The sequence below is a fragment of the Alexandromys fortis genome, unplaced genomic scaffold (assembly GCF_014885135.2).
Source record: "Alexandromys fortis isolate MF-2015 unplaced genomic scaffold, M_Fortis_MF-2015_v1.1 scaffold_178, whole genome shotgun sequence".
Classification (NCBI taxonomy): domain Eukaryota; kingdom Metazoa; phylum Chordata; class Mammalia; order Rodentia; family Cricetidae; genus Alexandromys; species Alexandromys fortis.
Window position 1 is genome coordinate 28,125 of NW_026068054.1, and position 22,585 is coordinate 50,709.

General features: G+C 45.6%; 1 protein-coding gene and 1 long non-coding RNA gene across 4 annotated transcripts in view; one reads left to right on the forward strand and one right to left on the reverse strand.

Moving 5' to 3' along the window:
• N4bp1 (NEDD4 binding protein 1) overlaps nt 1-11,863 on the reverse strand; it is a 39,975-nt gene extending 28,112 nt beyond the window's left edge. Inside the window, exon 1 of the mRNA XM_050119812.1 lies at nt 11,391-11,863. Within this exon, the coding sequence (XP_049975769.1) occupies nt 11,391-11,588 (198 nt within the window). The 5' untranslated portion in view covers nt 11,589-11,863. The remainder of the gene's footprint in view (nt 1-11,390) is intronic.
• Nucleotides 1-22,585, forward strand: part of LOC126487142 (uncharacterized) — a 76,869-nt gene that overhangs the window by 23,453 nt on the left and 30,831 nt on the right. The window lies entirely within an intron of this gene.

The window sequence follows — 22,585 nt, forward strand, 5'->3', positions numbered from 1 at the left end:
CCACAAAGCCAATATGTGCAGTAGGATCAAAAACCCATTGCCATTGTTCTTGAGGTCTCAGTAGTCCTCATTGTCCGCTATGTTCAGCGAGACCGGTTTTAACCCAGGCTTTTTCAGACCCAGGCCAGCTGGCCTCGGTGAGTTCCCGATAGAACATCCCCATTGTCTCAGTGTGTGGGTGCACCCCTCGTGGTCCTGAGTTCCTTGCTCCTGCTCTCTCTCCTTCTGCTCCTGATTTGGACCTTGAGATTTCAGTCCGGTGCTCCAATGTGGGTCTCTGTCTCTGTCTCCTTTCATCGCCTGATGAAGGTTAATATTCCGGAGGATGCCTATATGTTTTTCTTTGGGTTCTCCTTCTTATTTAGCTTCTCTAAGAACCCGAATTATATGCTCAGTGTCCTTTATTTATGGCTAGAAACCAAATATGAGTGAGTACATCCCATGTTCCTCTTTTTGGGTCTGGCTTACCTCACTCAGGATAGTGTTTTCTATTTCCATCCATTTGCCTGCAAACTTCAAGAAGTCCTTGTTTTTTACTGCTGAGTAGTACTCTAATATGTATATATTCCATACTTTCTTCATCTATTCTTCAATTGAAGGGCATCTAGGTTGTTTCCAGGTTCTGGCTATTATAAACAATGCTGTTATGAACATAGTTGAGCATATACTTTTGTTGTATGATAAGGCCTCTCTTGGGTATTTAAAATAAATACTTCTAAGTGAGACAAAAATATGGCTTTTCTATTTCTTTGGCCTATTCCCAAATTATTTAATTTTCTAGAAACTATATCTATTGTCTGACATACCACTTGTTACTAATCTTGCTACTAATTATAGTCTAGACTGGGAAGCCAGTTTTAGGAGCAATGCTTATAGCCAGTTTACACACACACATACACACACACACACACACACACTTTACCTAGTATTCATGCATCTTAGTACTGTATCAAAAAATGACAATACACGCATGTAACCTCAGCACTCAGAAAGTGGAGGCAGGAGGATCAAGGTCAGGGGCTGAAAAGATGGCTCAGCAGTTAAAGAGCACTTACTTGAAAAAGACCTAAAAGATCCGTAACTCCAGTTAAGAAATCCAGTATCCTCTTCTGCCCTCCAAAGACACCAGGCATGCACACAGTGCACACACACACACAGACAGACACACTCACACACCCCCAGACAAAATGTTCATACTATATACATAAAAAAATGCATCTTTAAAAAAAAAAGTTCAAGGTCATCCTTAGCTACATAGAATTACAAGTCGACCTTGGATACATGGCACATTGTTTAGAAAATTAATTAAGCAATTAATTGAAATGTTTAACTTTGCCAATCAAGATAACTCTGTAAGTTGGTAGAAGAGATAGCCCCACTGAGTACAATTTCTTTGGTCTGTAAGACGTTATTAGGTACCCAATTTATTTTCCCACTCAGCAATTTCATTCCAGCATTCTTTTTGTTGTTGTTTTGTTTGAGACAGGGTCTCATTATGTAGACCTGGAATACACTATGTAGACCAGGTTTGACCTTGAACAAGAGTTCTGCTTCCTGAGTGCTGATATTCAAGCAGTGATTCTTAACTTTCTTTAACACTGCAACTCTTTAATACAGTTCCTCATGTTGTGGTGACCCCCAACCATAAAATTATTTTTGGTGCTACTTCATAACTGCAATTTTGCTACCATTATGAATCTTAATGTAAGTATCTGTGTTTTCTGATGATCTTACGTGACCCTGTGAAAGGGTCATTCGATCCCCAAATTCAGAGCCACTGTATTAAATGCCTGGTTCCAGTATTTTTTCTTCATCCACGTCCTCAAAGTTCTCTGAACTACATTTATGGTCCTGCTAGCTAGTTCTGAGTCATGAGCTCACTGCCTGTCTGAAAGTCCACTTGTAACTTCAAAAGGTGTTTTACCCTTTGGGAGTTTGTAGGATCCATTAAGACGCCCGAGTGCACTCACCTGTTAGAGAAACTAGCCATTGTGACCCCAAAAGGCATCTAGTTACCTGTTTAAATACAAGCTTGTCTCATTTTTGCTCCCAGAATGAGTCCTCAGTGGCAGGAAGTCTTCCCTTCTCTGCTTCTTTCTTTGTTTCTTGTCACTCCTGGCCCTTTCCTTGAGATGGCTCTGATCTCAAAGGACCCTCCTGCAGCTTCCTGAGTGCTGGTGATTACAGGTGTACTGCACTGTCCCCAGCTCTGCTCGTCCCCTTGCCAGGGCCAAGGACCAGTCTGCCAGGCTCAAATTTACTCTATGTGCATGGGTGAGTTCTCAGCACCTCTAGCAGCAATCTGACCTTCAAGGTACGATCATGTGGTTGTCTGTCCAGCAGATATTAGGATCTACTTTCATATGAGATTGAGAGACTCTGGTTTGTGGCTGGGACAGCTCAGTGTCATAGCTCTTGCTCATATGAATTAGGCCCTGTGTTCCAAACCCAGCATCACACAAAGAAGAAAAGTGCCAAGTATGGTGGTGCACGCTGGAAATCTCAGCACTAAGGATGAAGGTAGGATGGTTAGAAGTTCAAGGGTCCTGAAGGTAGCCTTGGCTACATGGAGTTCTTCTAGGTTAGCTTGGGCTATAGGAGACACTCCCCCCTTTTCTTCTTCTTTCTTCTTCTTTTCTTCTTCTTCTTCTTCTTCTTCTTCTTCTTCTTCTTCTTCTTCTTCTTCTTCTTCTTCTTCTTCTTCTTCTTCTTCTTCTTCTTCTTTTTTCCTTTCTCTCTCTTGATTTTTCAAGACAGGGTTTCTTTGTGTAGCCCTAGTTGTTCTGGAGCTTGCTCTGTAGACCAGGTTAGTCTTGAACTCACAGAGATCTGCTAGCCCCTACCATCTAAGGGGTGGGATTAAAGAAGTGCACCACCACTGCCCAGCAAGGAAGGAAGGAAGGAAGGAAGGTAAAAACAAAAACATGCAAGAAGGCCTATGTATCTAGATGAATGATTCTGACATGTCATCTATATTAAGGCAGAGAAACTCACTGCTCTATAGGACCTGAACCAGTCAGCCTTCAATATGCAGTCTTACTCCCTCAGTACTTATACTGGACACTCTCAGAGACACCTTTCCTATCCAGCTGGTCCCCTGATGAGTTAAAACAGTTGACAGGAAGGAGGGTAACTGTTAAAAAGCATGTAATAAGGGGTTGGAGAGATGGCTCAGAGGTTAAGAGCACTGGCTGTTCTTCCAGAGGTCCTGAGTTCAATTCCCAGCAACCACATAATGGCTCACAACCATCTGTAATGAGATCTGGTGCCCTCTTCTGGCCTGCAGATGTACATGCAGACAGAACACTATACATAATAAATAAATAAATCAGAAAAAAAAAGAATGTAATAAGACATGGCAGCCAAGCTATCAATATCCATTTTCTGTTTCCTTGATTACAAAATTCAGATTCCAGTCAGAGCAGCAATATACCTGGGTCATAAATGAAAATTTTCTAGTTTGATACTAGCAGTGATCACATGACATAGTTCTAGCCAATAGAGGCAGCAAAAAATATGTTAAGGTACCTCTATATATTTTTTTCTTAAGCCAAAGCCGTGATAGCTGGGGCAGCGAGTCACTCTGCGATGATGGGACCAACTCATAGCCACTACTGAGACTTGCTTATCCTCGCTTTCCTTCCCCTCTTTGTCCTCTCAGGATTAAACACAGGGTCTTCTTGTACATGCTAGGCAAGCCCTCTACAAACTCCTTTACAATTTTTTTTGGTTGAGGACAAGGTCTTAGTAAGTTACCCAAGCTGATCTCCAAGTCACTACACAGCCCAAGGAGACCTCAAATTTGCCACACCCCTGCCTCAGCCTCCTTAATAAATGTTATTACAGGTGTGTATCACAAATGCTTGGCCATCTTTAGACTTCTCAAGTGGAAAAAAATTACTAAGTCCTTATCTGTATAAGCATCTATTGCTGCAAGAATTTCATTAATAGAGATACATCAATATGCATTAATCTACCTATAGCAACAAGAGCAATTTTATTCTCTTAATTAAAAAAAAAAACACACCAGAAATGCTGGGTGTAGTGGTATATCTCTTTAATCCCAGCCTAAGGTGGCAGAGGCAGGTAGAGCTTTGTGAGTTCCAGGCCAGTCAGGGATACGTGGTGAGACTTTATATTAAAAACAAACAAAAACAAAAACCAGGGTTAAGAGTCTTTAATGCCCCATGAGGTGTGTGTGTTGGGGGTGAATAGCACAGACAGATCTCGGCCAGCCTGGTCTACATAGTGACACTCTGTCTCATGAATAACTATAACAACACAGATCTCGGCCAGCCTGGTCTACATAGTGACACTCTGTCTCATGAATAACTATAACAACAGAGCTAGAGAGATGCCCTAGTGGTAAAGGTACTTGCAGTACAAGCATGACCTAAATAATCCCCAGAATTCAGGTAAAGGAGAGAATCCATTTCACAAATTTTACTCTGACTTCCATATGCACACTGTGGCATGTGTACACACACACACACAGACACCATACCCACCCTCACAATTTTATAATTTTTATAGGAGTTTAACGAGAACAACAAAGCAGTTCCTTAATTACTATAGAGATTTTCCCCCATAACTTCATCTGAATTTTAAGAAAGCTAACTTTATGCAATAATATTACCTTAGCAAAATGCTAGCAAAAAACAAGACAGTGAACCTTGATTTACCTACATGGTGGCTTACAATTACCAGTAACACCAGTTTCAGGGGATCTGATGACCTCTGACCTCTATCAGTGCCAGGCATGCCATGGCACACTGGCATACACAATGGCAAAATACTCATACACATAACATCTTTGAAAGATAAATACATCTTTAAAAAAACCTACAATAGAGTCTGCAAAATGCCTCAGCATTTTACCAGCCACCAAGCCTGATGACCCAAGTTCAATCCCCAGGACCTATATGGTAGAGGGAGAGAACCAGCTTTGACAAGTTGACCCTGATCCCCACACAGGCTACGGCATAAAGAGCTCTGACAAAACTAGTAAGTAAATGCAATTTTAAAGCAAATCCTACAACACTGGCTGGGAAGAGAACTGGGAAGGGGAAGCTACAGTGACAGCAATGAGTAGCTCCCGTTTCAACATTCTGGAATAACCCCAAAGTGTTACCCATAAAAGACACTGAGCCAACCACTGTTTCTTAAGATGATTTTCACAACTATATGGCGTGTGTATGTGTGTAGTATCGTTCTAGGAAATGCAAAAAAGCTATCACATTTCTTTCTGGTAACATCAACACAAAAGGTCCACACAATACTACCCAACTGTACATCTCTAAATTACTTCCTCCATGAACAAGTCTACTGTTCACTCATGAACCAGGTATCATTCTCTAAGCAAACAAGGACCTGGTACAAGGAGACCAGCTGGCATGACAGTCTAGCCTGGTCCTCCTCTTTCCCCTTCGGCTTTCATTCAGCCTTTCTACCTCCTTGTGCTCACTCAAACACGGGAACTCTTCAGACACAACTCCTGAGCCCTGCTCTGCCTTGCTCAACTGTACTTAGGTCCTTTTAACTGTGATACCTGGATGAACTCACTCCTCCACCAGGGAAACATCACCTGCCAGTTCCAAGGTCCAGTGATACTCTAAGTTCATTGTTCCTGACTCTGTCTGGTCCCTACTTCTGTCCCATAAAAGTAAGTCCCTTCTGGTTTCTTCGGGAAAGCAGCCTCAAAGCAGCCTCAAGTGCGATCGCGTTCTCTCTCTCTCTCTCTCTCTCTCTCTCTCTCTCTCTCTCTCTCTCACACACACACACACACACACACACACACACACACACACCAGGAAGAACCACCTGATGTTTCTGAGACAGTGCTCTAGGCCACCAGGCCTTCTGCTGCTCTCTTCTCCAAGGGGAAGAGTGTGTTAATTTACTCCTAACCCTGTAGTGTTAGACTTTCTAAAGCAGAAGTTAAAAGGGCAGTTCAAAAGCTCCACCTGAATCACTGATATATTTTCTTTAATATGTGGGGTTGGATTTTATTACAATACATATCTTGTATGCTGGGCGGTGGTGGCACACGCCTTTAATCCCAGCACTTGGGAGGCAGAGGCAGGTGGATCTCTGTGAGTTCAAGACCAGCCTGGTCTACAAGAGCTAGTTCCAGGACAGGCTCCAAAACCACAGAGAAACCCTCTCTCGAAAAACCAAAAAAAAAAAAAAAAAAAATCTTGTAACCTGAAGTTGTCGTCCCTCCTGGGAGGTGGCTATGCTGAAGATTTGAGCCTGGTTTTAGAAAGCTGACACTGTAGAGCTAAGGCTATCTTTAGTCCCTCCAGTGGCCATTCGCTGTCCACCTGCATCCTTTTAACTACAGGTAAAGCTTTTGGGATGTATTAACTTAGCAGGACACTAGCTTCCATCACTCCCAAAGGCTAAGACCACTATCAAACAAACAACACTTGAGAACTACAGATTTCCCCGCCTTAAGTTCCCAACAACATACCTGAAAACTTCCTTGACAATTGCCCCCCCCCCCCCCGTTTTGTTTGTTTGGTTTAGACAGTGACCAGACAGCCCAGACTGGCTATGAATCTGTGGTGATCCTCCTTGCCTCTGCCTCAGAGTACTGGGATTTCAGTGTGTGCTACCAGAGTCAGATGATTTAAGACTGTCTTTTGTTCTGACGATGAAAGTTTATGTAACTGTTTCCATGTTAAGATGTGTTCTTCAGCCTAGTGGTGGTGGTACAGCCCTTTAATCCCAGCACTTTCGAGGCAGATACAGACAAATCACTGAGTTCAAGGCCAGCCCGGTCCAGGATGGCTAGGGCTACACAGAGAAACCCTGTCTCGAAAAACAAACAACAAAAAAAAGACAATGTTCAGGGCAACCAGAATGTGTGTTCCTAGGCCATCGTCACTCATATTTGGCTCAGGGTAAACAGTCTCTTATTTCCACTGGCAGCTGTGTTTTGTGTGGAGGACTTTACGAAGAGAATCAATGTGGCCAGATGTGGTTATCCCAGAGGAGAGGCTGAAGCAGGAAAATTGAGGGCTCCAAGCTATTTTGGGCTACATAATCTTAAGACCTCCCCCCAAAAAAAGAATACAATAACACAAAGTTTGTGCTGATACTTCTACATGGAATTAAAAATATAAGTTTGTTCCTCCTTACTGCAGCCAATGAGTAAGTCCGCTCCAGGTTTTCTATCTTCTCATACTATCTTCTTCAGGGTCACTATTACTGGGATGAACCACCACGACCAAAAGCAGAGCGGGGAGAACAGGGCTTATTTGGCTTACATAGAATGGACCACAGTGCACTGAGGGAAGCCAGGGCAGGAACTCAAACAAGGTGGGAAAATGGAGGCAGGAGCTGATGCAGTCATAGAGTAGTGCTACTTACTGACCTGCTTCCCAAGGCTTGCTCAGTCTGCTTTCTAATAGAACCCAGGACCACCAGCCCAGAGAGGACCCGAACCTACAATGGTCTGAGCCCTCTCCCATCAATAACTAATTAAGAAAATGCTCTACAGGCTTGCCTACAGCCTGATCTTATGGACGCATTTTCTCAAATAAGATTCCCTCCTCTCTGATGACTCTAGCTTGTGTCAAGTTGACATAAATCTAGCCTTACCTCTTAAGTCCCCAGAGTAATGCCAAATTAGTATGGAAGTTGCTGGACTTGACTCACCACATCTGTCCCTGCATCACGGCAGAGCATCTAGTCCAGAGGAAAACGCTGTGGCATTTTGTAGCTACATCATTAGCAGTCAAGACTTTCCACACCTGTCAGCAGGCCCCAGACATTCTTGCTACATTGGAAAACTTCCTCCTTGCTCTCTTTACTTAAGGAACTGAGTAAAACTGCACCTTTCAAATACCTGTGATTTTGCCCATGTTCCCTCCTTCACCTAAGTGGAGCCTCAATGATCATAGACGTCTTTCCTTTCTCTTGTTACTGCAACACTTTGAACACATGGCAAGTGTATGTGAATCACCCTGTCCTCTATCCGCATATCTCTCCTACTGGGTTACAGGATCCTTGAGGGTAAGGGACAACCACACAGGTGAGCTTTTCCCCAAATGCTACCACCAGCTAGTCATTGTGGTACATGCCCATACTCCCAGTGTTGAGGAACAGAGGCAGGAGGATCTCCAGTTGGAAGTCAGCCAGAGCTACACAACAAGACTTTGTCTTTAAGAAATAAGTAAATAAAATTTAAAACATTGACTACCCGGGCAGCCTCATCACCAAGAGGTCAAAGAATATGAACTACTCCTTCCAGCTACCAAGGTTTAAATCCCCTAAATCCCTACTTCCACTCAGGTCCCAAGTCCCTTACCATCCCACCCAAGTCCAGCTCAACCGTAAAACAGTATTCCTTTCACTATTGGTTCTCCTCTGGCCTACAAATTATCATTCAGGAATTTCAGGCAAACTCTTTCCCTGCCAAAACCCTCACTAACTCCCTCCTGAATATCCGGGGTCTTGAGCTGAGCAAATATGTGCCCAGCATAGCTCACAAAGGACCTTGACATGTCGTCATGATGTGCCACCTCATACGCGGTTTTCTGGCTTTTCAAAGTCCACTAGGGTAGCCGGTGCCTGTCTTGAGCTCCAGGCATTATCACTCCAAAGAGTCGCTCCCACTTGCCTCCCTGACTGCTGGAGGCCTAATTCACAGGCCCTTCTCACAGTTATATTGTAACAAACCCAATCTGGAGCAGGCAAACGGGCCTCCCATTTTCTTCCCTGGCCCCAGGGATTGAAGCAACAAAGCACTCTACCACTGACCCCTTATTATGGAGGTAACAGGAGCTTTTTAAAACTCTTCTTGGGCTGGGGGTGTAGCTCCATGGAAAAGTGCTTATCTAGATAGTGCATACAAGGCCCAGAGTCTGAGCCCAGGCAGTATCAAAAATAAACACTTTTGTCTGTGAGAATGGGTTTCTCTGTGGAGCTCAGGCTGGCCGCAAACCACCACCCTCACACCTCAGCCTCCAGAGTTCAGGGACTACAGTATGTTTCACCACAGCAGCCTGGCTGAACATTTCTTTGCTGTGTTTCCCCCTCAACGCCATTTCTCTGTGTAACAAGTTAATGGTTTCCTCCCCTCTCCCCCTGCCAAAAAAGTTACAAAGTAAAACAAACTGCCCTTGAGTGTGCCAGTCAACTCTTCCTATGAATCTCAAGGGAGCGGAAGAAGGGTTCTCGTAAGAGGTTGGGTTATGGTATGAGTAACACATGTTGAAAAGATAACAGGGCAGGTAACATTACCATTACCAAAATATCGTGTACCACACCTTTCCCGCTGGCTGTGCTAAACTGTGTGGCACCAGCAGACACACTAGAGAACTGGGGTAGGAAGGGTTTGGCAAGATAGGCAAGGTGGAAGGGAAGCACCTCTGGGGTGGTCTCAAAAAGAGCAGAAACAGGATCAGTCCAAAACACAGCAAAGAGCCGGGCGGTGGTGGCGCGCGCCTTTAATCCCAGCACTCTGGAGGCAGAGGCAGGCGGATCTCTGTGAGTTCGAGACCAGCCTGGTCTACAAGAGCTAGTTCCAGGACAGGCTCCAAAACCACAGAGAAACCCTGTCTCGAAAAAGCAAAAAAAAAAAAAAAAAAAAAAAAAAAAAAAAAAAAAAAAAAAAAAAAAAAAAAAACCACAGCAAAGAGAGAAGAGACTAGCCTGTTGTGGAAGTCTAAGAGAGCGCCGCTACCACATACGGTAGAAAACAAGATGGCACAGGATTAGTAAGTGCCCTGTGGTGGCACATGCCTGTAATCTCAGCTCAGAGGCAAGGCTAGGACGGCTAACTCAAGCCCAGCCAGTCACCAGTGCAAGATTGTCTTACAAGCAGTGTTCTTAGTGACAGGAAGCCTTACCAGGTTCCAGCCCACAACAAGGACTTTCTGAAGAACAACAGTCTAATACAAAGTGAACTAGGAGGCAGGGAGCATTGCCACCAAAGCAATGAAGCTAGAAGAGACATCGGGAACAAAAGTCCTAACCGAAGTAAAGGCCAGGGGAAGGAGAAGAATAGGTGCATGGTGGAATATTTAGAACTGACAGGCCTCAGGCACGTTTTTAGGCCTGAATAGCAAAAAGAGTGGGTGCTGAGGACGAAGGAGGGAAACAGCAATTTGTTCGGAAATCAGATGGCCCATTTAAGGAACTACATGGGAAAACAAACTTGACCCCACATCAATGACTCCAGCCCACACTGTGCCTTATAGACTACTCACGTTACATCTACGCATCTTTTTATTTTTTAAAAAAATTAAATCTAACTACATCAGGAGCTACAGTCACTCAAGGGTGATGAGAAATTTATGATGTCGATGTAAAAAGGGCATCCCCAGAGCCAAGTTGTTTGACAAGCATCATCCACTTGGGTTCTAAAAAACAAATACCTTACCCATAAATTCTGGGGTCTACGGATAGGAACGTCTGGAGGAGAAAGTGGGCACCTGAAGGTGTCCAGGAAATAAAGTTCAAGATACTAGGCTTTGAAAAGCTGGTGACTTCACACCGGGAGGTGCAGCAAGGGGCTTTCTCCTAAGTTCCCAGATCTGACTCTCCAAATACCACGGGAGAGGAAGCACCACCTTATCCCGCAACTTCCTACTCCTCCCCTGCAGCTTAGGATGCTATACACACACTACAGCTTCGGTTATCTGGCCTTCTCCCACACAGGTCTTGTAGGATCTCTTGCATAGAAACATAACTGTAGACTACCTGGCTATTTCACTGGCTCCAAGAGACTTTGTAGGCATCTAAGGCTTCCCGGGCACATTCTGCTACTGTTTCTGACGAGAGGGAGGGGCTGATGGCGGTGTTGAGCTGGTATAAGGTCTGAAACACTGCTTAGACACAAGGTGAGTCACTGCTTAGTTTCAGTTTCTCCAGCTGTTCGTCTAATAGAAGGAAAGAGTCCTAGCACACCGTCCTCGCTGGATTTTTAAACACTGCGTTATTCCTTTCAGATGTGCTACAAGCATCATACAGTCGTAGACCATCAACAATACAGGAATAATGCTGTTCTGAAGGCAGCTACTAAACATCCTCCTTCCAAAGGTCATCACTTACGGTTATGCTTTCCCCCTCCTGATTTCCAAAAGGGCCTAAGATCTCCAAAGGGTTCAGAAATCATGCCGTGGCGGCCTGGACGATGCAAAGCAACCAGGAGCGTCGAGCCTTGCGCACATCCAAGGGACTGGAGGAGCAGCGCGACCGCGCAGCGCGCGTGTGCCCCGGGCCCGATGGCTGGGCGTTCTGCGCACCTCGCCCACTCTGCTTTCGCGAGGGAATAGGAAGAGACGCTTTCGCGGCGCCCCTCACCAACGGGGAAACTGAGGCTCCCGGGATAAAACCCTTAAGCCCCGTGCGCGCGGCCCGGCGAGCCAGGCCGGACTCACCTTGGCGCTGTGCACAGCCTCCTGCGCGCCGCGGAGCTGCAGCCAGATGCGCGCGGGCAGCGGCTCCTCCGCCCCGAGGGCGCCGAGCACCGCCAGGCCCACGCCGAACAGAGCCTCGATGCGGCCGCGGCTCCGCTCCAGCAGCGCCGCCTTCTCGGCGGGCGCCGTGAACTCGTCCAGTACCACCCGGGCAGCCATGGCGGGCGCGGCCTCCCGTGGCGCCGGGGGCCGGCGGCGGCGACGCCCCCTCAGCGTGCCGCCGCTGCACCGAGCCGCTCGGGAGGCGTGGGCCGCGCCGGCCGCCTCGCCCGTCCGCAGGCCCCGCTACACCATCACGACACGGCCGCCGCAGCTTAGCAACTGCGGGTAGTGACTCCCCGCCGCCCCGCCGCCAGAGCCGCTGCCACCGCCGCCGCCGCCGCCACCGCCGCCACGCATGCGCTCAGCCCGCCGCCGTCATTGAAGCTCGCCGCCCGTCGCCGCGGGTGGGTTGGTAGGCTGAGGGCGACGGAAGTCGACGACACACGCGGTCGCCATGTTGGTTAAGGGCAAGCGTCGGCAGGCAAGGCCTGTGTGGCCATATTTGATGAGGGCCTGATGCCTTTGGTCTTCTAGCAGGCGGAAGTTTTGGGTTTTACATTAGTAGGCAAATGATTCCTCCTTTCCTGTCTTTTTGTTCCCTTTACTTCCTTCCCTTATTTGCTTCTTTCAGGAAAAAAAAAATGGTAACAGGAAAAGAAAATGGAACCACTAGCGGAGAATTGAAAGGCTAAATAAATTGCTGACATAGTGTCAAGTACCTGTAATCCCAGTGAAACAGGAAATGAGTTGGCAAGTTTGCTGAGGGCAAGCCTGAGGTGTACCAGACCAGGTTGGGCTACCAAGAGAAAACTTGTTTCAAAAACTAAACGAGATCCCGATAGAACATCCCCATTGTCTCAGGGTGTGGGTGCACCCCTCTCGGTCCTGAGTTCCTTGCTCCTGCTCTCTCTCCTTCTGCTCCTGATTTGGACCTTGAGGTTTCAGTCCGGTGCTCCAATGTGGGTCTCTGTCTCTGTCTCCTTTCATCGCCTGATGAAGGTTAATATTCAGGAGGATGCCTATATGTTTTTCTTTGGGTTCTCCTTCTTATTTAGCTTCTCTAAGAACACAAATTATAGGCTCAATGTCCTTTGTTTATGGCTAGAAACCAAATATGAGTGAGTACATCCCATGTTCCTCTTTTTGGGTCTGGCTTACCTCACTCAGGATAGTGTTTTCTATTTCCGTCCATTTGTATGCAAAATTCAAGAAGTCCTTGTTTTTTACTGCTGAGTAGTACTCTAATATGTATATATTCCATACTTTCTTCATCCATTCTTCCATTGAAGGGCATGTAGGTTGTTTCTAGGTTCTGGCTATTACAAACAATGCTGCTATGAACATAGTAGAACATATACTTTTGTTGTATGATAAGGCCTTTCTTGGGTATATTCCCAAGAGTGGTATTGCTGGGTCCAGGGATAGGTTGATCCCGAATTTTCTGAGAAACCGCCACACTGCTTTCCAAAGTGGTTGCACAAGTTTGCATTCCCACCAGCAATGGATGAGTGTACCCCTTTCTCCACAACCTCTCCAGCAAAGGCTATCATTGGTGTTTTTGATTTTAGCCATTCTGACAGGTGTAAGATGGTATCTTAAAGTTGTCTTGATTTGCATTTCCCTGATCACTAAGGAAGTTGAGCATTTCCTTAAGTGTCTTATGGCCAGATCTGAAAAAGCCTGGGATAAAACCAGACTCGCTGAACATAGTGGACAATGAGGACTACTGAGAACTCAAGAACAATGGCAATGGGTTCTTTGATCCTACTGCACGTATTGGCTTTGTAGGAGCCTAGGCAGTTTGAATGCTCACCTTACTAGACCTGGATGGAGGTGGGTGGTCCTTGGACCTCCCACCAGGCAGGGAACCCTGATTGCTCTTTGGGCTGATAAGGGAGGGGGACTTGATTGGGGGAGGGGGATGGAAATGGGAGGTGGCAGTGGGGAAGAGACAGAAATCTTTAATAAATAAAAAAAACTAAACGAGAGATCAAGAGATGGCTCAGTGATTAAGAGTGCTTGTTGGGTACTCAGACAGAGGTTGGATAACAGCATCTGCATATCAAGTCAGGCACAGAAACAGACCTATAACCTCAACTCTAAGGGAGACATGAGGGCTTGCTTGTTTAGCTGAGACAGGGCCAAAGGAGAGCCGCTGGTTCAGGCAGAGACTCTAAAGGAGGAGATGAGAAGCGGTAGAGGAGCCGGCTGAGGCCCCTTCTGGCTTCTGCCTGGAGAGACATATCTACCATCACACACTTGTGCCCATACGCTCACACACAAATACATATACAAGATCATTCTAAAATAAGTCTGTAGGTGGAGTTTTCCATCTAGAATGTGGGTCAGCTCTTAAAACATTCAGAAGGTGTCTCGGCAAAGACATCTTCAGTGTATAAAAAGATTATATAACACATCTCCTCCTTTTTTGCTTAATTAAAAAAGAAGATTCTGACTTTAACATAGTAAAACTATATAACATTACAGTTATAATATTTGTGTTTGGCAAATTAGAGAAAATACTCTAATATCTATCTTTGTGAATCTAAAGTTTTATACCTAATTGACATTTTATCATCATTAAGGAAAACTGTAAGTTTAATTATTTAATCTTTAATTCCATCAAAGACACCAGAAGGGTGAAATGTTACCTACTGATAGGGATATCTGGCTGCCTGGACAGTCAGATGTTCTGTAATGTTGGGCATCCAACTTTGGCCTACAGGCCTAGTATAGCTGATAGACAATTTGAGAAGCAGGGAATTTTGATGGACTGTCCTACCTTGTCTTTGGAAAGTTTGGCACTTTTTTTTTTGCTTCCTGCTGGTCTAGTTTGAACAGTATACTATCAGCAGTTGAGGCAAGGAGAGTTTTTTTTTTTGCCAAAATAGTTAGCTTTTTTCCATAAAGAAAGTAAACTCCATATGGAGTTTCTTTGATGCCCATCATCCTTTTTTGAAGCAAATTGGTGCTGACAAGAGCAGACTTGTCTTACTATCATGAAAAGCCTTAGGTTATTAAACATTAAATGCCATATTCTATAGGTCTTTGGAGTGTTTGAAGATCAACTATCTAATATATATATATATATATACATATATATATATATATCTGTAAGACCTTGAAAACATACCTAACACGACTATAAATTAGATTATTATAGTTGACAAACTACTAATCTGTATTTTTATACATTATATTTTAAATGAGCTGCATAAGCACCAAATCCTAAACGAGCAGAAACATACATATAGTATAGCAAAAATCACTTTAAATTTGTATCAGTAAACTAAAATCCATACCAATGTAAAATATTTTGTGATTAATAGTTGTTTTTAGATTAAAGTTTATTCAAAAGTTTACCCTTTTTTTTAACCATTCCTATATCATATCCTCCTCTTTTCCTTTATAAAGGAACTTTGAATTTAACTCTTTTGTTTAACTTGGTTTTTTTTACAACGAATGATAATAACTTGTAATCAAACCCCATTAAATAATGACAAACGTCCATAATCCATCTTTTGGGAATATAGGCATCGTTTTCTCTAGACTGCTTCCTGTTGTCTGGGGGATGCAAGCATCTTTGAGTGAACCTTAAGAAAATTCAGGATAGTGGTTATGTCTTGGCTAGAGTATTCTGTGAGGCTGGATCATCTCTGATAGCAGCCTTGAAGCTGTTCTGGATGCAGAACTAACAAACTGTAACAGAGGCATTCCAAGATGTTGGATCACCTGGGCCATCTATTTTCATTGGTGGTGGGTGCCCTTATTCCGAAAATACACAAGCTTTTAAAGGTAACATACATTACAAGTATGGAATATGTGGTGTATACAAGTCAGTTAAAGATTAATTTTTTTGTTTTATAATTGAGCAGGTCAAAGCTGGACATGGTGTCACAAGCTGTAATCCTGGCAGCACTCAGGAAGTTGAGCCTAGAGTATCAAGACTATCAAAACTACAAGACCAGCTTTGGCAAGAGCCAGACCCAACCTCAGAAAAGTTTGGAGCTCTCTTCCTACACTCTGTCACTTGCTACCTCCACTATTCTTTCCCACGCTCTCACTTCCCTAGCCCTGGCCTTGTTCAATCTGCTTTCTTTTCTCTCTACTCTAGGCTCTTTGGATCCCCCCAGGGATACAGAGGCCATGGGTCTCTGAAGATTCCAGATCAATCTGGTCTAGATAACAAGATCCAGGGCAGCCAGGGCTCCCCCCCCCCCCCCCACACACACACTTAAAACAACAATAACAAAAACAAAAAACAATTTCCCCCCAGATGAAGTGTTCAGGTGGGTGGTTTCTTTAGTGTACTCCCTCACATACAAGAAAGATGAAAGGCAATTTCAGCAAGGTTCTTTGTGTTACACGAGAGGCACAGATAGCAGGCACTGGTAGGCTCACTCGTGATCATACTGTGGGACTAGGTCTGTTTTTCCATCTGTAAAGTCAAGCTGTCACTCACTTGACTCTAACTCCTTTTCCCAGAACATACGCTTTCTTGAGTCCTCAAAAACAAACCGTGAAAAATAGTGTTGGTTTCTGTCCTGATCTAAGTATCATGCATAGAGTAAGTAAGACTGATGGGATTATTGCTGAGTTTCTCTGTATTCAAACTCTTCGCTGATATAATGTGGTAAACAGTAGTCCCGTTGTTGTGTACGGATCTCATTCATTATCAAAATTAACCAGAAAAGTCACTCTACCAAGAACAGTCATGTACCCCCACCCGTGTAATGGAGGGGGTAATCAATCCTGCCTCCGATTTCCAAGCTGCAGGTTGTACCCTGATTGTGCTCCGGTCAGTTCCCTAAAGTTTCAGCTTTGCAAGCATGCTCCCTGGTCCCTCACCCCCAAAGACTGATTTCCTGGAAGCTGCCCAGAGCCTCCAGCTTCCTCTTTATATCCCTATGTAGACCAGGCTGGTCTGAGTGCTGAGATTAAAGGCATGTACCACCATGCCTGGCTCAGCTTCCATTTTTGACTAATGAAAACATACTTGGTGGACAGGCAGGAGGGATGCAAACTAGCTATTACTGCTCAATCAGGAAACTTGTTTTGTTTTTGTTGTTGTTTGATTTTTGAGAAAGGGGTTTCTCTGTGTAACAGTCCTGGCTGCGCAGGAATTGGAGAACTTTTAAAGCCTCTGTTTTTATGGCAACCCCGCGTAGGTTTATTTCAGCTACATTGAAGTTGGGCCTGTACCATCTGTGTGCCTCCTCCCAGCAGGAGAAAGAAAAGGATCTCCACATATTCAAGTTAGAAATGACAATGACAGGGGGTTGTTGGTGAGAGGAATTACCCCAGATAAAATCTATCAGGGGTCCAGGCTGCTGGGGTTTTCCATGTTTCAGAAACTTGGGCTGGTGTTCTCCTGGTGCCTTACCAGAAGATGACTCAGTACAGAGAAGAGAAACACTGGGCTCACAGTCCAGTGGCTTCCTCTTCCCCCTGGGCTTTTCCTCTGGTGTCCACACAGCCTGCTGTCTTGCTCCATCAAGGCAATTATCTGGGATTGACTGTGGAAGACCAGGTGGCAAGTGTGACCTTGTTGGTATATGGCACCCAGAACACAGTGTTATCAACACAACCTGTTACTTCCTTGGTTGGACTGAGTGGAATTGCTATTGTTCATCAATTGGGCAGGGCTTTCCCCAAGACTGTTCCTGTGTGTTTCCAGTAATTTCCCTGTCAAGGACTCTGTAAGTGCTTAAATGTAAGGGGTGGAGAGAGAGACTGTCTTTAAAAGCTCAAAACAGCACCCTACTGGACTCTAAAGCAGCAAAAGTAGATCAGCTGAGCATGCTGGTACACACCTGTAACCCCAGTCTTTGTGAGGCTTGAGGTCAAAGTTCAAAGTTCAGAGTTACAGAGCTGGTACATCACGGAATATATACACAACTTTTGGGTGTTTTTCTCCTAATTAGAAATCCTTTGCAGTTTGTATTGGTTCAGTATTCCCCTTAGAGGATCCCTCTTGCTTTTCTGAGTGTAAAGAACAAGTGGGGGAGGGAGGGGAGGGTCACACTAAAGCAACTCCCTTGCTTTCTTGCTTCATGCAGCCTTCAAACCACAACTTCCTCAGTTGACTCGCCTTGCCTGACTGACTGGCCTTGATGGTAGGGATGAGATCTTTCTGGAGTCTGCATCCCACATTCCACTGCGTTTTTCTTCTATCCTCTCTCACAGCCACATGTGATGGTACTGAAGAAAATCACATCTTCAGCTTCTCTGTCAAGAGGGCAAGTATTTTCCCTGTGCCCTCAGACAGGTAGCATCAGGAGGAACATAGATGTCTCGGTTTCTTCTGCTTCCAGAGCAGGGGGAAGAAAGGTCAGTGCAGTGTCAGACATGGTAGCCCTAGAAGAGAGTAAGGATACCATTAGTAGCAGCCTGTGGTGGTTTAGCGTGCCAATGACTGGTTAGAGGGTTTTCACTTCAGTCCTACCTCCGGTATCACTTTTATCAAGAATAAATGTAAAATCTTTAAAAAACATAACTGTTTTGAGCCTGAAGAGCTGGCTCAGAGGTTAATAGCTTTTGTTCTTGCAAATGACACAGTTTGACTCCTAGCATCTACACGGCAGCCCACATGTTTGAGTCATGATTCCAGTTCCAGGGGATCGATTGATGTCTTCCTTGGGCACTAGTCACACAGAAATACATTCAGGCAAAACACCCATGCACGAGAAAACATCTAGATTAAAGCTATATTTTAAATCACATGTCTATGTGTGATGTGAGTGCAGATGCCCTTGAAGACCAGAGATGGCAGATCTCCTGGAACTGGACTTATAGGCAGTTAGGAACTTTCAGACATGAGTGTTGGAAACCAAACTCAGATCCTAAGCAGTACACACTCCTCACTACGGAGCCATCTCCCCAGGCCCAAAGGTAACATCTTGTAGCCCTGGCTATCCCAGAACTTGCTCTGTAGACCAGACTGGCCTCGAACTCACAGAGATCTACCTGCCTCTGCCTCCTGAGTACTGGGATTAAAGGTGTGTGCCACACTGCCCAGTCAATGATAATATCTTTCTTATTTATTTATTTTACATACCAATCCCAGTTCCCGCTCCCCTCATCTTCCTCCCACCCCACCCCCCATCTGCTCCTCAGAGAGGGTAAGGCCTCCCCTGGGAAGTCACCTAAGTCTGTCTCATCATCTTGTTGGGACACCCCATGCCTATGCTGAGCAAGGTATCTTTCCATAGAGAATGGGCTCCACACAATCAGTTCTTGCGCTAGGGTTAGATCCTGGTCCTACTGCCACATACAGCCCAAGCCCCGTGAATGTCACTTGTCTTTACAGGACCTAGTTCGGTCCCATGCAGGTTCCACAGTTGTTGTCAGTCGGGAGTCAGCGAGCTCCTAATAGTTTGGGTCCGCTCATTCTGTGGGTTTCCCCATCATGATCTTGACCCCTTTCAAAGATAATATCTCTACCAAACTATCAAGCCCTGCTGCTGCTGGTAGCAGTGTGAATAAGTAAACCTGGGGGCTCAGCCCACGCTCTCGCCCTCACTAGGCAAGTATTTCACACGTCTCTCGTCTCTGCCTACTGGCTTTTGTTTCTCAGCTTCTAACTCGGGTCAAATTGAATGTTCACTGACCCACAGAACTTTCAACAGTGGATCCTTTAGAGGTGCAGATAGGGAGATCTAGAACATTCTTCAGAGTGGATAAGTAGGACAGTAGGAATAGGCATTTGCCCAGTGTTTGGTCAGTGTGTTTTCCAGGACTCTCCGTTTCCCGTGTAACCCTAGGAACACAGTTGTTCTTCACCTACGTGCTGTGTTGACCATCCTGCTTGGTGCTCAGACAACTGTAGCCCAAGCTATAGCATAGGGTATGCTGAAGTCTTTAGATCAGTGATTCTCAACATGTGGGTCACCATCCCTTTGGGTGTTGAGTGGCCCTTTCACAGGGGTCACCTCAGACCACCAGAAAACACAGATAGGATTCACAACAGGAGCAAAACTGCAGTCATTGTCTCAGTTGGGATTTTCATATTGCTGAGCAGGGACAGCACCATGGCAACTGGCGGCTTACAGTGTCAGAGGTTCAGCCAGTTATGATCATGAAGGGAGCATGGTGGTGTGCCGGCAGGTGTGGTGCTGGAGCTGGGTGCTACATCGTGCAGGCAACAGGAAGTCCACTGACTGTCACACTGAGGGAAGCTTGAGAAAAAGAGACCTCAAAGCCTGCCCCCACAGTGACACACTTCCTCCAGGAAGGTCACACTTCCCAATAGTGCCACTCCCTTTGGGGACCATTTTCTTTAAAAAAAAAAAAAAAAACCTCAGTTATGAAGTAGCAACAAAATAATTGTGTGATTGGGGGTCACCGCAGCATGAGAAACTGTATTAAAGGGGTCACAGCATTAGGAAGGCCGAGAACCACTGGTGTAGACCAAGGTCTCACTCCCCTCCCATCTTAGAGAAGCACTTGTCTGCCTTAAGTTAAACTGCAAATGAAAGACTCAGTTGTCATGTTTCTTGTCCCCCAAAAAACTCATCAGCTAGGGAAGATGAACTCTCTGGAAAGGTGAAAGGTGCCGGATTTTGTCACAGACTGTTACCTGTTCTGCACAAGGGCTGCTCTGTGGCAAATTTTATTACCCAGGAAACTGTCTGTTGTAGGAGACAATGTGGCTCCAAGGATATACCTCACCCGCAGAACTGTTTACCTGGCTTGCACCTGCCTCTTACCAGTAACTGAGGAACTTGACTCGGGGCTCAGGCCCTTTCTGGTCAGCATAGTAATGGTTTGATAGACACTTTCATTTCAGAGAAGCCTTGGCCTCAAAACCCTTTAAAGGACCGCAGCTCAGGGGTAGAGCTCTTGCCTAACATGCATTAGACCTTGGGTTAAATCCCAGCACCACTGCAAAGTGAAAAATAAATTGGGGTTTGTCTGACATTCTGGTCAGCCAAGTCCCCTTGCCACAGGTTCTCGCAGCCCCTCTGTGCTCCTGTGCCTGAAATTTTAAGGCTCTGAGTCAAGCCTGGGCAGCCTCAGCAAGCGAGGCTCAGCCCTGGATTCAGTAGGTCAGAGAAACAAGTAAGAGCTAGAAGTGGAGAAGAGTTACTAAACAGTGACTTCCACGCACGCACACACCCCCCACCCACCTTCCAAGTCCTTCTTTGGGTTTTCGGTGGGGTTTTTGTTTGTTTGTTTTTGTTTGTTCGTTTGTTTGATTGATTGTTTGGTTGGTTGCTTGTTTGTTTGATTTGTATGTTATAAGCCTAAGGAGACTGGGGGAAGCTGTTAGTGAATGTGTATTGCTGACATCAGCACAGCCATGTCAAGGACTCCACTCCTATGGGGGGCATAGGAGTGGCAAAAAATTCCCCAGGGTGAGGCTCAAAGCCGTGGTGGCAAAACCTTCCTCTGGTCTGAGTGAGAATGTTGACAGTGTGTGTAGGAACTGGCAACCACAGCTTCCTCCTCTGGGATGACTGCAGCCTGAGACTGTCTCCTATAAAGACCTCCTACTGAGACTGGCTAAGCCTCCCTGCTTGTTCAGCTGGGTACCATCAACCCGCCTCTTTGTTCAGTCGGGTACCACCATCCCGCCTCCTTGTTCAGCTGAGGACCACCATCCCGTCTCCTTGTTCAGCCGGGTACCACCATCTCACCTCCTTGTTCAGCCGGGTACCACCATCTCGCCTTCTTGTTCAGCCGGGTACCACCATCTCGCCTTCTTGTTCAGCCGGGTACCACCCACCCGCCTCCTTGACAGGTGTATAAAATAAACACGTTGAGTTTCTGGGTGGTTGCTGTTGTTGAGACTCTGTCAGAGTCACATGATCCCAGCTTTTCAATATATGTGTCTGCGTGTCTGTCCTTTCTTCCTCATTTCCTTACTGCCCCATTTGGGTACGCCCATGCAGGCCTCCCCTCTTCCCCACTGCTGGGGTTACAGTTGGCCCACCCACGCCTCTTGCCAGCACAGACAATTCTCGTAACCACTGTCATCTCTCCAGCCCCATCCCTCAAGATTTAGGTTTAAAAAGAAAGCAAGGGGCTGGAAAGACGACTCAGTGATTAAGAACTCTATTCTTCCGAGGACCTGGGTTTTACTGCCAGAAGCCACATGGCAGCTCCCAACTATAACTCCAGTTTTAGAGGATCTGACACTTGCCCAAGGCTTCCCAGTGTACTAGGCGCACAAGGTGCACAGACGTGCATGCAAGCGAAACCCCCACACGAGAAAATAGAATTTTTTTTAAACAGCAAGCATAAATAAACAGTCCTAATTAAGGTGTGGTCCCATGCATTAGTACTGTCTCAGCTCTAGGCTCTCCTGTAAGGTTTGACAATTTCCTGGGGAAATTCCAGTGTCTTGGTGTCCATTGTCTCAGGGGTCTGATAGACAGCGAGGGCAGACACAAGTGTCTCCGTGTTAAAAGAGCAAAGACTCGTTTTCCTTAGCTCAAGAAAAATCTTAATGTGTTTGCTTCTCTCTCTCTCTCTCTCTCTCTCTCTCTCTCTCTCTCTCTTGTCTCATTTTCTCTTTTCCTTTTTACCGCTATGTGTTGAGAGGCTAGGAGGCAGTTAGGAGGACCTGGGAAAGGGCCTTGATAGATGCCAATTCAGCTGACAGACTTTGGGAAGGGCCCTTGAGAGCAGCAGTCCTGCAGATATCTCCAGCCAGGCATGCCAGGGAGCGTCTCTCTTCAGTGAACAGCCCTGCCCGGGTACGTGACAGCAGGCCTGAAGCTCCAGCCAGACACTAGTCCTTCCTGGAGAACACCTTGAAAGAGACCTCTCTATTTTCACGGTGAAATGGTTCTAGCCATTGCCCAGTTTCAGTCCATGCCCTAAGGGATTTTAGAGTTCTCTTCAAAGGGGAGAAGGAATGTTGCAAAAAGCATTGGAGGTCCGTTAAAGATATTCCCCTCAGCCCAAGAGTAGAGTCTGGCTGTCCTGGGTGGAGTCCTATGATGTAGAGCATTGTTTTACAATGTGTTACATTTGTTCATGCTGTGGAACATTTGTTTTAATGATGCAAAGATGAGTTGCATTCTTTTATGTTACATTTGTTTAACTGTGAAGCTGTGTTACTGTGCCTGTCTAAAACACTTGATTGGTCTAATAAAGAGCTAAATAGC